Below are 13,915 nucleotides of genomic sequence, written 5' to 3' on the forward strand. Positions count from 1 at the left end.
AACAGTGTTGACTTGTTATAAAAACATACTGTCTCTGTTCGTAACCGAGCTGTGTCACGCGAAATCACACAAAGACTGACGAAATTCTCGCGTTTGCTAACGTTGCCCAGTAAATGTAAATGACTGCAAGTACATAGGCTATTAGACTGGTACTTGCTCCCACCTCGATTACCCATTGAGTAACTAAGCTAAGCTGAGAGGTGGGAGAAAGTACCAGTCTATGGGCTATAGGTGGCGCACTGTTTTCCAACTCCCATACGAGCCTCGCCATTGGAGCGTTGCAAAAACGTTGCAGCGTAAGAATGAGGTCACGAAGAGCGCCGGTGGGTGTTTCCTGATTCTGACAGCCATTTACATTTACTGGGCAACGTTAGCGAACGCGAGAATTTCGTCAGTCTTTGTGTGATTTCGCGTGACACAGCTCGGTTACGAACAGAGACAGTATGTTTTTATAACAAGTAAACACTGTTGTTGAAATAGAAACAAAGATGGAGTAGAATGGTTGAATATTTGTGTTGTAGATTTCGTGTGAAATCCAGCGAGCGTCGAGCGAATTTGGGCAGCACGCTTTCCTACCTGCTATATATATAAGTGTAAGTGTGCACAGTGCAGCAGCGTGAGGAATGGCGGCCGCAAGCGTATGTTGCAAATAGGATTTGGACAAAATTTACAGGAAACTGTCGACAATAATAGATGAAAGAGAGTATAGAAACATTAAGAATTTGGTAGTAAATAGATTTCGTATTTATTTACACTATATTTTATTGAAAAGCTTCAAGTGCCTGTGGGTCCAGACTCCAGGTGCAACAAAACTTTTTTAGCCAGAGAGTGGTGCAACCCTGGAATAAACTCCCACAAAGTGCAGTCGCAGCTACCACTACTATTACTAACGTATTTAAGGACAGAATCGACCGATTCATGAAATGGTTCAAGGATAGAGTCCCAATAAAACCAATGTCATTTACATCAATATAAATATAATATTATATCAATATAATAGGTTAGGCCGATGAAAGTTGATTTCATGGTTCTCGTCAGGCATTGTTGAGATTTAGGGATTTAGATCAACATTCATCTTTCATATACAAACCAATAGAACTTAAGTGAGGGTATCAGGTCTTGTACATATGCAAAATAAGATTGAAAAATGTCGTAACTTCTTTGTTGACAGTTTTTAGTCAAATTTTTACTGTTTGTCTTCCATACATGTAGTGCTGACTGTAGATTGTTGATTTTTTGAGGCGGGAATTTTATATGGGCACTTTTTGATGCGGGAATTTCGTCAGCGATGAGTGTTGAACTTTTTTGGTGCGGGAGTAAAATTTGATGCGGGCGCTGACGAGAACCATGACATCAACTTTCATCGGCCTTATGGTTATGGTTAGGGTTAGGGTTAGGGGTCAGGGTTAGGCACATTGGTTTAATTGGGACCCATGATCTCTATCCTTGGGCCCATGAAATCGCAAAGTATGGGTGCATATTAGGCTAGGCCTATCACAACCCATTATCCTTAACTAACTAACTAACTAACTAACTAACTATTACTAACTAACTAAGGGTAAGGAACACTAACTAGTCCTATTACCGGATAACCGCCATTGCCAAATAACTTTAAAATGACTTAGTCAGTCTAGGCGTGCACTTAAACAGACTTAGACCAATGGGGAACTGGAAAATGGCCACGATTGCACGCACCTACCTCACAAGAATACTGTAGGTGTATTACACAGTTCAAAACTACGTTGACAAAGCGAAGTAGTTTAGCTACTGTCTTAATAATGAATTGTCTACACAAAGTCAGCCATGCTTTTCCGAAGTTACCCGAATAATGCCGACAGCAATGTCTGACCACTATGGTCTGACATCACATAACTTTTCTGGTTAGCGAATATACTGTTTACGGAGGCGTGGAACCAGTCTAAACTTCGATCATCATCATCGTAAATGTGTCAACGATGGTGATACTAAATGCTAAAATGATAAATGGTAAATGATACTGTATGTATAGAAGCGATATATCATTCAACCATTCCGTATTACAGGAAGTTTTGCGGGAGATTTATTGACAATTAAAGTAATATAAGATATTATACGGTATGAAATGCGTTTACGGTTTAGCAAAAACTTTAACACTTGAACAATGTGATGTCATAAATGTAAGATGGCAGCGCCCATTGTAGAAAAGTTTGTGAATGCATGTATTTTAAATCGGAAATGAGTGTCACTATTATACATTTCTATCAAGTAACTTCTCATACTGTTGCAAAAATTCTAACATTTGACCTGAATCGCAGGAACTTGACATCCTGCCTCTAGGTATTTCACCGTCGGTGTCCTGTGGTCCTGACAGTGACAGTGACACTGACACTGACAGGATACTCAGTGACTGACTTCGTCTGACGCAACATTTGTTATGATAGACTTAACATTATCATATACATACTCGGTTATATCACTGGTATCCACATATTTGTGATGGCGGGCTAAATAACTTGCCAGTAAATAATATTTTTATTAGAGATATGTAGGCCTACTCAATACATACATAGCAACATCCAACACTAACAGTCACTGTAACAGTAACGCTCATACTCATAGGGTCTATGCCCCCGGGGGTACTGCCGGAACGTACCCTGGCCCTGGGTACGGTCCGGTATACCGGAACGTACCCTGGTAACTATCTAGCTGATATGGTTAGGGAGTAGGCGTAGGCGACTCCCTAGACTCGTTAGTGGAGTAGGCGAGGTACGGTCCGGCATATTAGATAGTAGTATTTAGTACCCAGAGTACGTTCCGGCAGTACCCTGGCGGAAATAGACCCTCTCAGCAACAGTAACACTAACAGTACTGGTAAAACTATGATTTTGATTGTTTTGGTTGTAAATAATGGATGAAATATGATATTGGTATTATTAATATTAATGTTAATCGTTACTTGTGATTGTGAGTTGAACTTTTAGGGCAGTCACATGTTTAAAGTAGTTATATTGTAATACATTTTCAGGTATTTAGTATAAAGCATTCATCATGCTACCATATTCCAAACTGAGCTGTTTGGGACGAAGCAGAGGTTTGTTAAAATCACCTCTTCAGAAACAAACGTCACTGCGTTTCTTCATGAGAAATAAAGATATAAACTCCTCAGGTATTAAACCGCCTAACCTCGTCTTAATAAGGTTTAACAATGCTTTCTGAAAAATTGTGTAATTTAGTGAGAAATAATATGATTGAAATCAATGTACAGTATCACACGTCACAATGCTCATAAAATCTTCTATTGTAAAGGTGATGGTGATGGCTATGAATATGTCCTTACTGTGGAAAGCCTGTAATGATGATCAGTTAATTAGAATAACAAGAACAATATCATGATATATTCCTAACTGCTTCTTGCCACAATAATTCAAATGATTGAAATCAGTTCAAAAACCATTTAGTTATAGACTAATTGGATTAATTTTACACGTTTCCAGGAAAATCCAAGCGCCTGGAGATCGCCCCAAGAGTGGAGCCACATGGGGGAATGTCAGATGTCAGCTTTAAAAAGCTGCTGAAACCCTTGGCATTTACAGTTGTGGTACAGCTTAAATAGTTTATAGTTTTATAAGACAGAATGTACCGATTATGTGTGCTTTATTTTATGATAAGCCCATATAGAAACAAATAAATTTGCTTGAGCTTGTCCCCAGATGGCATTAGGTGGCAAGAGCCAGAAGTGAATTGGCTGCCATTGGTAGCGACCCTTGGTTTTGCTGGGCGGGTCTTGGGCTTTTGTTTATGATTATGTGTGTTATGGTCCATTAGGTCCTGATTTGTTTGGCTCTAACTTAATAGCGATCCTTCTGTTTTAGTAATCATCAAGGTTTCTCCATTGCAGCTACTAAATTCTCAACTGGCCCTTAGAGGGATGTCACTTAGCGCTATCTGGTGACAAGGTCAAGCAACTTTATTCATTTCTCAAAGACGACTAGACCAGATTTCAAAACTGTTGCTAACAGGTTAAAATTATGTAGTTTATCATAAAGTAAAGCACTCATAGTATTACCATGAAATGCAACGAACTTATTCCAAGATGACATATATCACTCTGTATAGTTTTTTTTTTTTGAAAAAAGCAAACAAATAGTATATCTGAATTTGGAAGTTCCAGCGAATTTGGAGCTGTAGTGGTGGGAGTGTATCGTTATTACCCCTGAACACAAAGAATACCTGTGACATGGTTTTGCAGTTCTCGGCAGGAAGCTTTGCTGGCTGTGCAATCTGGCAATATGAGAACATGTTGACAAGAGCACAGCAGTTCGCACAGCGATCGCAGGACATGTACACAGACAGGTTTCCTCGTTATAAGTTCAGCTCCCTCAGGCAACGGGTAAGTGCGATGTAGCTTACCGATCTTCAAATGAGATAAATGTGATGGCTGTTATTATAGTGAGATGCTTCACTGGTTTGAAGCTCTGTGTGAAGCAAAGATTATCGATGAAGTTGTTGTTCATTGGCACGTGGAGTCTGGCACAATTCTAATAATTATTATTTGATTACGGAACAGGTGAACAGGGTGTGGAACAGTCTGTCCGAGGGTCAAAAGGTGACCACTGCCATCATAGGAATCAACGCACTTGTATTTCTTGCATGGAAAATTCCTCGGTTCCAACCAGCGATGGCAAAGTGGTTCTGCTCGAATCCAGCCTCAAGTAAGAGTTCAATAATTGTGAAACCATGTTGTGGATCAGGCATTTTGTGTTAATCGCTCAAAGATTTCTTACTTCCAATATCACCCAACAAATGAATTGCCTTATATTGAATTGTAATAAGCATAATTTTTTTCAGAAGCCATGTGCCTACCGATGGTCTTGTCTAGCTTCAGCCATTTCTCGGTTTGGCATTTAGCGGCCAACATGTATGTCCTGTGGACATTTTCCACTACCATAGTGAATATTCTAGGAAAGGAGCAATTCTTAGCTATGTATCTCAGCGCAGGTAAAACACAATATCTAATTGGTAAATAATAACTTTATTAATAGTTTTATTAATTATAATTATAATTAATAATGTAATAATGCAATTAATAATATAATAATAATTATATGAATTAATAATCATGCAGCTAATCAGATGTGTACAGAGAAGGCGCAAGTTTGATCAGTTTCGAAACCGTGTTTTTGGTAGGTGTGATATCAAGCCTAGCAAGTTACCTACACAAGACAGCTATAGTCAGACCTGGCTTATCACTTGGGGCTGTAAGTACAGCCAATGCATGTAGGTTATCGATAAATGAGCTGTCGCTTACCATAACTCAGCTGTCAACAGCAATATCATGCCAATGGGCAATTATCACACTGATCACATATATATCACTGTATCACGCAAATGATTCCATCTAGAACTCCCGGGCTGGGTTGCTACGAACTAGTCGACAGCCTTGTGTGCCAACACCTTTCTTCCTATGTGCCCCAGGAGCTAACCCTTGTCTAAATATCAGCACAGGTCTTCCATGATTTTTTCTAGTGTTTTACTGTGCTCCACTTCGGTAATTGGTAATCTCGTTAGGGGTATCATCGTTCTTTTATCTTTGAGATACTATTATGTTGTTTTCTTTTCATTTCTCGACAGTCTGGAGCCATTATGTCGGTGCTGGGATCTGTCTGCACACAGATACCACAAGCTCAGCTTGCCATCCTCTTTCTTCCCTGGTTCTCCTTCACTGCTAGCAGTGTAAGCATTGGCATCTTATGTCTTTCATTGGCATTTGGCATTACTTTACATCCTTTGTGCTTTGCAATAGAAAAGCCGTTCAGGCTGTGTATTTGTCGGTGGTGCCCGTGGGTGAGGCATCATCCTACTTTTCTGGCCATGCTATATGAATTGGCTATCCATTTTTGTGGATGCACGTGCACGAGCTGTACCAACTTTTGTCACGACTGTCAAGTATTATATTGTGGTTTTTGTCTCTGTTACAGGGAATTAAGGCAGTGCTAGCATTGGACACAGCAGGCGTAATGTTAGGCTGGCGAGTGTTTGACCATGCTGCACATTTGGGTGGTTGTCTCTTTGGCATGTAAGTGCACAGCCACTATTTCTCCACTGGCACCTTATGACAGGTTGTCTTAGGCCTAAAAAAAAGACGTTTGTTTCTGCTAACCCGACCGAGTCCATTTTAACCCCCCCCCCCGTGTCGAATTTTTCGGTGAATGAATTGATTTGACTTTGAAGTCATTATATGGGCTGTAAGTATTGTTCGAATACCACAAAAAAGTAAAAAATATTTAATAAAAAAAGTTGCCTGCCTCCCGTGTCCAATTTTTTTCAGCTTGTTAGCGGAAACAAACATCTTTTTTTCTTAGGCCTTAGATGAAGTTTAAGCATATTGCTATTAGGATTATCATTGTCGTGAAAGTAGCTTAGGCTGCTGATAGGTGGTTTCGTGCATGTGATGATGTGGGTCTGCCATGTTCGAATCGGCTAACTACCACCTAGGCAGGACTCGCATAACTGTTGCTGTTGACCCCCCCCCCAAATTAGCTATCCGTTTGTATTACATTGCAGATGGTACGTGAAGTATGGTAGTGATTTAATCTGGAAAAGGAGGGAGCCCCTCATGTCCCAGTGGCACGCGTTCAGACAGCGGCCGAGAAGTTAAAACTTCACCGTTCAGCGAAGCTTTCACGGAAGACGTGCAGAAGGAAGTGACCCGCCGATGAATTAACGGAGGCTGCTGTGCTCCAAGCTGCCATTTTAAGACCGGGAAACATCTGAAATGATGAAGTGCTCCGACATGAGAGAAGAAATCGACTGACACTGATAACCAGTGTATACATGTGCAAACTACCGTGATGCTTAGTCGGAAACAGGAAATCTAACATTTTCTATCCATTTACGTGAAAGCTGCAGTCCTTATTTATTGTGAAGTGATGAAAGTACATGTGAGTAATTCTACAGAGATGGTATATCACAATGTACTAGTGAGATGAGTACGATCGAAACGTTTTATTGTACAGACAAGTTGAAAAAAGTGAATGTAAGAACTCTTGTCAATATTAAACAAGTGACTGTTGGCTTGGATTGTGTACAAACACATTTCAATGACTTTTGGTCATTTTTTAACAAGGAATACAGCTCCTGCTAGCAGTGACTGATTCAAAGACGTTATATACAAATTATATTACAAGGTCACAGTGAACAAAATAAATGAAATGCTATATATTCACCGTTAATCTATCGGGTTGCCTGAGCGACCAACCGCTACATGTACCAAACCAGTTACTCTCTCAATGCTAAATGATGCTGTTGCAACTGGTTACTTCTTTGCTCCAACCTTCGGTGAAAAGAAACTAGACAAGCTTTTCATACCACTCTTGTCGACTTTACTCAGTACCTTCTGTCCTCTGCTCATCTTGCCAACCTGAATTTCAGAAGATTAATTCAATCATCTACTAGTTACTACTTCGTTTGCAATCATTAGTCAATTAAGCGATGTGATACAAAGCTGTGATGCTGTTCGTTGGATGCACAGATCATATTTCATGCAATACATTACCCTTACACTAAGAGTCTTTGTGTTTCCACTTGTCTTACTGTAGTCTTCCGTGGGTTCTGAGCATTGTTTTTCCATCTTTATTCTCTGTAGAAGAAACCAGCAAATAATGACTTGAGCTTGTTAGAGCAAACCACGAATAGCTTGTGCTGCACACATTTTGTAACCATAGTGACTGAGAATAGACTATGTCGGAAATGCATTAAGCCATTATTTCTTGTCATTCAAAAAAGGCCTCATGAATGTTAATAGACAAGAGCTAGTATGAATTATCACATGAATACAAGAACCTACTGAAACCTATTCAACAGTCTGACCCACAGGGTTCGTAGCGGGTCTTCCAGTCTTATTAGTACTTATTTTGTTAAAAATAAAATAAGGGCCCTTATTAGTACTTATTTTTGGTGAAATCTTAGAAAAGTACTTAATAGTCCTTATTTTTTGCCAAAGGATCATTGTTTTCTAAACTGTTCTCGACTTAGAGTAAGAATTGTTGTATATATAATACGGAATAATTAAATCTGCTGTGCAATTGTGTATATAAATATTATTAGTGTACTTTAATAGTCGGTGATCTATCAGAAATCGCGTAAAAAAGTCTTATTTTGGCCTTCAGAAAAGGTCTTATAAGTCCTTATTTCAACATGTGACTTACTACTATGAACCCTGACCCAAAGTGTGCTACCACCATCTAATGCGTATCTGGACATCGTGTCTGCCATCTGCTGGCAATTTAAAGTGGCTGACAAAACAGATTAACAAAAACAACAGACCAGTTGTTAAAACAATAAATTATTGCAATAGTCAATGTAAGGATTTACTGCGAAATTAAACCATTAGTATGACATACCTTCGTAGGAGGCTGGTCTTCTGGTGATGATAGGATTTCCTTCTTAACATCAGTCTTATCTTCAGTGCTGTGACGTAAATTTAGTTATTAACAAATATCATACTGGATAAATTCAACTATAAAATATATCAGTACATTTCCCATCAAACATATCAAATTAGAATTTAGGAAAGCATGCAAGAAATCATTTACATAATGAAAGAAATGAGGATTCATACATTTCAAATGACAACGAGATTCTATTCTAGACAATTTTTGACCTATTTAGGTTCACTTACAATCTACTTACCCAAGATATGAATGTAGCTTTTTTGCAAACTCAACAGAGAGGTAAGCTGCTATCAGGTCACAAGCATATTTCTTGTACTCACCTACCAAATATAATCATAAAAACGTCAGGGTGTGAAATTAACGGGAGTCCGGCGTCAAATACTCCCTGATTTGACGCATGCAGGAGTCCGTGTGACTCCCTGAAAATTATGCTATACTAACTAGTTCGTTCCAGAGCACGGCCTCGCGGAATTACCGTATTTTTTCAGCTAATGTCCAAAGAAAATTTGGCAGATGTGCAACCGCATGAATCTTAAAAATAAGCACATGCGTTATTGTTAATATCTTTAATTTTGAACCTCAGACTGCGGACTCCCTCATTTTGCTGCGGACTCCCTCTTTTTGAGGTTAGGGAGTCCGTTGGACTCCCGTGTTCAAAAGTTAATTTCTACCCCTGAACGTTATGATAAAAATTATAAAAACAGCAATTCACATCTCTCTCTCTCTCTCCCTTTTCTTTCACCTTCTTTCTTCTTCTCGGTCTTATTTCCTAAGTTCGATCCCCCTCACTAACACTATCTGCACTTACCTTCAGTGGCAGTTTTTACAAATACAGCTGCTTGAGAACCAGCAGACACATTAACAGAGGTTTTCTTCAGATGTGATGCTGTTAGTTCTACCTGCAAAGTAACGCATAATATTTGCATGCACCTTTCATACAAATAAAGAATACTATGTGACAGCAGAATGATCATCCATTATATAATATTTGCCTTTTAATGGTCTAGGATGGGCAGTTGCATTTTCAAATCACACAATGAGAAAGCTTTCTCATAGGTTTCTGCCTCACCAAATGTAATGAATCCAACATGAAATTGCCAATAATTATATTTTAGACCCTTTTTACATTAATGCTGTATGTTACAAATCTACAAATGATAATTGCCTACCTTTTGTCTAAGAAATTCTAGACACTTGTCCTGATTAAATCTGTATGCCTTCAAATCTGCATCACCTATTGAATTTATAAAAACAAACGGGCTAATATCATATGTTTAACCTAAATTGATGTAAAGTTTAAAAATAATCTTGTGTGGGAATTAGTAACTCATAGTTAGATAATATATAAATAATTTTACCTTTTGTATCTGTTATCATATCCAAGCCACTTATTCCTGAACAATTTAGTAGATGGCAGCACTGTGGGAACTCGTCATCCATCAAAACCTGGTCTAGAAGTTGAAACTTGCCATTCTAAATAAAAAATATGAATAAATGGCTAGGCAGTTCATCTGACCATTAAATGTATCCCTAAAATGAAACTTTGCTGTAAGCAGCCTGACACATTAAAAATATGACCGATTTTTGGTGAAATTGTACAATTATATTTCACTGGATAACTACAGTGAGTAAAGCCCAATTGAAACATGTCAATCAGCTTTGATCCAACTACCTGGGTCAATAGGGGACGACAATGAAGAACTTACAACTAACTTTACAGACCTGGCTGCTTTTGATGAGATATGGTAATATCAGAAAGATGGGATCCACAGGTGTACAAAGAGAAAAGCTTCCATCTGTAAACAATAAACATATATATATATAATAACAATTGATAGTAAATGTTATGGAGATGCAAAAAGTAATTTGACCTGAGTTACCCACAGTACTATTATTCACACATATATACTGACATGTAGAAAAACTTGTCAAGTTTAATGTTTCATATTACAGTGTGTAAATATATTTGCTTAAATAATAAATTTAAATAAATAAATAATAATAAATTTAATAATAAATCTTAAGTTATCCTACCTGACTGAACACTGTCACCAATAAACCAGGAACGATATGGTTCTTTAAACTGTAAGACCTCAGATACAATTTTTCCATCTGGAGAGAACAGGTACACTGCCCCTTGATCTAGTACAACGAATAACATATGATAAACAAGTATTATATATAATATCGAGAAAACCTGTATGTCAGACAGAGCACATTCTGATGAAATACCTAATGCTATGAATAAGTGAAAGGCAGGTGAACAAGGAAACTGGTGTATACTATAAGCTTGCACAAACACTTCAGCTTTAAAGTGATTACGTCACCGTAAATAGTAAAAAAAAAAGATCCACTTTTTCACAAAATGTAAGTAATTCTGTTAACTTTTTATGGTTAAATTGCTGCATTATACTTCCTATTTTACTATATTGTTCGATGTAAACATACACTCGTGACTCATACATAGCCTATAGCAAGCAATTAATGTCAGGACCTATCAAATCGTCCAGGTTTTTTGGATTTTTACCTAGTTGAGAAACAGTCTTATCAGGTAAGAATTTGACGATACATTTAGTCCCGTTAGTACTTACTTTTAAAATGTAAAAAAATGGCAGCAAAATTTTTTACAAATATGCACCATAGAAAATTCGTGACAGAGTCAATTTAACAATTACCTGTTTTCGGATGTCTCAATTTAACAACTCGAGCCTCAATCCCATCCTTTCCTGATACTGCTTTCTCTGCAAAGCAAAAACATTTCATTTCTAATTATAATCCAGTTGTATGTATATAGGGTACACTTTAAATGCTACAATTTAGTGATGCAATGTATATCACTATATGCTGTCTGTATTAGCAAGATCCTGCTTACAAGGCCATCATCCAGGCCAGTGGCAGCATTCCAGTGGTCTTACTGGCATTCTGGCAGAGCTACTACTACTAGAAGTACTAGCATAGTTTGAATCTACTATTGTAGACTGGACCCAGATTGCGCCACAGGTCAGTTGAAGCATGGCTTTACCAGAGTCTCTATTCACTCTGCAACAGATTAGTGATCCGTCATTCCTAATGTGAAGCAAAGGCTACACGTAACACAGTGCCAACAATGACGAACTCTGGCACAACCGATATCTCTCAAGCAGGCTCAGCCTCATGGCTCATGCTCAGTCTCAGCCCCAGACTGTGAGATGATAATTACGTCTATACAGTGTATTGATGGACAGTGTATTATACAGAAGGCCTTTCGTTATACGGCCATTTATTGGAGCTACCATTAACATAGACTCATGCAATGTCAATAGCAACTGCCAGATTAGATCCAAAAATCGACAGACCTTGTGACTGTTGTGTACAGTGAACTCTGGGGGGGTCACTCCCATACTAAAGTGGTACGCATGCTCGTCGAGAAACCGTCAAAAAAGGGTCGGATTTTGACCCTGTAGCGGCGACAACGTCTTTAGAAAAAGGGGTAGGTTAACCTTCGACGTTTAGGGTGGTTAGAGTGTAAACTTAGTGTAGTTTATGTTTACTCTTGGTTCACCCTGTATAATAAATGTATAGCCCGTACAGTGGCGCCATCTACAGTGGAAAATAAACGGGAAAAGAAAGTGTAAGGAAGGCCTAGAGTTGATGGGTTACAGTGATGCTGACTGGGCATCTTCGGTAGAAGATAGGCGCAGCACAACTGGCTATTGTTTCAGTTTATCTAAAGCTGGTGCCCTGATTTCTTGGAAATCCAGGAAGCAACCCACAGTAGCCCTGTCATCATGCGAAGCAGAGTACATGGCACTGGCAGCAGCGGTACAGGAAAGCCTGTACCTTACTCAGTTGTCAAATGATGTCAGTGGAGGATGTCAACGTGGATCTGTTGTGATCTATGAAGATAACCAGGGCACGATTGCTCTATGTATGATAAATGTATAGCCCGTACAGTGGCGCCATCTACAGTGGAAAATAAACGGGAACCTATAAATCCTCTCACCGTGTAATGAAACCGTAGTGTTGTGTCTTTCCTTCGATCTCTCCCGAGTCTACCTCCGTTACTATGACTGCCCAATCAACAAGGGTCACTTTCCTTGCTTACATTCTCAAAGGGATATTCTAGCCAGGTTTTCTAGTCTCAACGTAAGGGACCAATTTATTGTGCTACGACATTTAGGGGTCCGTTTTAGGGGTGAGATTAGATACAATAATGTAACCCAACAAGACTCAAGAGTACAACATAGAAAACTACCTACTCTTGTTGGGTTACATTATGAATATGATGATTGTATCTAGAGTGAGATTTACATTATTAATATTATCTTATGCCAATAAGGCGTGAAATTTGCTACCGCTGAATACGCCATTTAGGGTCCAATTTTGAGATGCTTTGACGAGCATGCGTACCATATAGTATGGCTGATAGGGTCTATGTCCCCCAGGGTACTGCCGGAACATACCCTGGTACTAAATACTACTATCTAATATGCCGGACCGTACCTCGCCTACTCCACTAACGAGTCTAGGGAGTCGCCTACGCCTACTCCTACTCCCTAACTCTAACCCTAACCCTAACCATATCAGCTATAGATAGTTACCAGGGTACGTTCCGGTATACCGGACCGTACCCAGGGTAGGGTACGTTCCGGCAGTAACCTGGGGGACATAGACCCTATGAGCTCTAGTAATAGTATGGGACTGGGAGTGACACCCACACCACAGAAGTGTATGCCTAGCCTAGTACTAGTAGTAGTAGTACTCGATCAGCGGCTAGGCTACTACATATATGATAAATTGATATACTATATATTATAGTATACTACTACTACTACTACTACTACTACTACTACTACTACTACTACTACTACTACTACTACTAATACTACTACTACTGCTACTATTACTGCTACTGCTACTAATACTACTACTACTACTACTACTACTACTACTACTACTACTACTACTACTACTACTACTACTAGTACTAGTACTACTGTCAGTACTGAGTGACACTGTGAGTGACTACTGAGTACCGTACTGTACTTGTACTAGTAGTAGTGCGTACTGGCAATGCCAATAATTCTCACCATTTACGACAAAAACCTTCTGTCTGGTAGACTCGTCCTGTGTGTTTATATGATTTTTACATGCCATGATTTAATTTTCCAGTTAATACAATAAAGTAACCCTGACACAAACTGAAACTTGTTCGGTTGTGTTGTAGAGTGTGGTCAAACTCCCGCGGATAACGAAATAATTTTTTACACGTGGGGCGCCATTTTCGGTGCCGAGCGCGCCCTCTAATGTACAATAAATAATTCAACAGGGGGTAGGGAAAGCATGGTGACAGGATGCTGCACCCAAAGTAAAATGTCTAGGGCAGATTTTACCAAGCACATCTCTCTCGGACATACCCCTGCTCATTTTGAGCGCTAAAGATTTACCGTACTAAATTATCTTGGTTGGCAACCCGACCAGCGATGCAAGCGCCATTATTATGT

At 39.0% G+C, this 13,915-nt stretch overlaps 3 protein-coding genes across 5 annotated transcripts in view; 1 reads left to right on the plus strand and 2 right to left on the minus strand.

Annotated features, from left to right (window-relative positions):
- Window positions 1–1,836, minus strand: part of LOC106821380 (U2 snRNP-associated SURP motif-containing protein-like) — a 22,760-nt gene extending 20,924 nt beyond the window's left edge. Inside the window, exon 1 of one of the 2 annotated variants that reach the window (XM_014826146.1) lies at window positions 1,700–1,836. The gene's annotated coding sequence lies outside the window, so the exon portion shown is untranslated. Of the gene's footprint in view, window positions 1–1,695 lie in introns of both variants that reach the window. The other variant, XM_014826147.1, reaches the window with a different exon arrangement.
- Window positions 1,837–2,155: 319 nt separating this feature from the next.
- Window positions 2,156–7,074, plus strand: LOC106821390 (presenilins-associated rhomboid-like protein, mitochondrial). 2 transcript variants are annotated; one of them, XM_014826157.1, is made up of 10 exons: window positions 2,156–2,316; window positions 2,983–3,145; window positions 3,474–3,577; window positions 4,229–4,369; window positions 4,547–4,691; window positions 4,828–4,977; window positions 5,167–5,237; window positions 5,611–5,712; window positions 5,958–6,055; window positions 6,544–7,074. In XM_014826157.1, exons 2-10 carry the CDS (start codon window positions 3,028–3,030, stop codon window positions 6,635–6,637), a joined length of 1,023 nt encoding a protein of 340 aa, XP_014681643.1. In that variant the 5' UTR covers window positions 2,156–2,316; window positions 2,983–3,027; the 3' UTR covers window positions 6,638–7,074. The 2 variants fall into 2 exon arrangements, with proteins under 2 accessions (XP_014681643.1, XP_014681642.1); XM_014826156.1 differs by having other exon boundaries at window positions 3,005–3,145.
- LOC106821391 (ribonuclease H2 subunit B-like) lies at window positions 6,869–13,710 on the minus strand. The gene is made up of 11 exons (XM_014826158.1): window positions 13,502–13,710; window positions 11,108–11,173; window positions 10,467–10,574; window positions 10,155–10,228; window positions 9,791–9,905; window positions 9,602–9,666; window positions 9,241–9,331; window positions 8,671–8,752; window positions 8,382–8,448; window positions 7,541–7,618; window positions 6,869–7,399 (listed from the first exon to the last, which is right to left on the minus strand). The coding sequence occupies exons 1-11, from the start codon at window positions 13,566–13,568 to the stop codon at window positions 7,295–7,297; spliced, it is 918 nt and encodes a 305-aa protein (XP_014681644.1). The 5' UTR covers window positions 13,569–13,710; the 3' UTR covers window positions 6,869–7,294.
- Window positions 13,711–13,915: the final 205 nt, after the last annotated feature.

This window comes from Priapulus caudatus, unplaced genomic scaffold, assembly GCF_000485595.1.
Source record: "Priapulus caudatus unplaced genomic scaffold, Priapulus_caudatus-5.0.1 Scaffold70, whole genome shotgun sequence".
NCBI lineage: Eukaryota > Metazoa > Priapulida > Priapulimorpha > Priapulimorphida > Priapulidae > Priapulus > Priapulus caudatus.

Excerpts from the sequence above, each read along its gene's own strand:
- LOC106821390 (XM_014826157.1), top strand. The coding sequence starts at position 3,028 with ATGCTACCATATTCCAAACTGAGCTGTTTGGGACGAAGCAGAGGTTTG. Across the intron at positions 5,238-5,610 it reads CTGGCTTATCACTTGGGGCT|TCTGGAGCCATTATGTCGGT; the intron begins GTAAGTACAGCC and ends ATTTCTCGACAG. Across the intron at positions 6,056-6,543 it reads GGTGGTTGTCTCTTTGGCAT|ATGGTACGTGAAGTATGGTA; the intron begins GTAAGTGCACAG and ends ATTACATTGCAG.
- LOC106821391 (XM_014826158.1), bottom strand. The coding sequence starts at position 13,568 with ATGGCATGTAAAAATCATATAAACACACAGGACGAGTCTACCAGACAG. Across the intron at positions 10,575-11,107 it reads ATTGAGACATCCGAAAACAG|ATCAAGGGGCAGTGTACCTG; the intron begins GTAATTGTTAAA and ends TCGTTGTACTAG. Across the intron at positions 10,229-10,466 it reads TGGTGACAGTGTTCAGTCAG|ATGGAAGCTTTTCTCTTTGT; the intron begins GTAGGATAACTT and ends TATTGTTTACAG.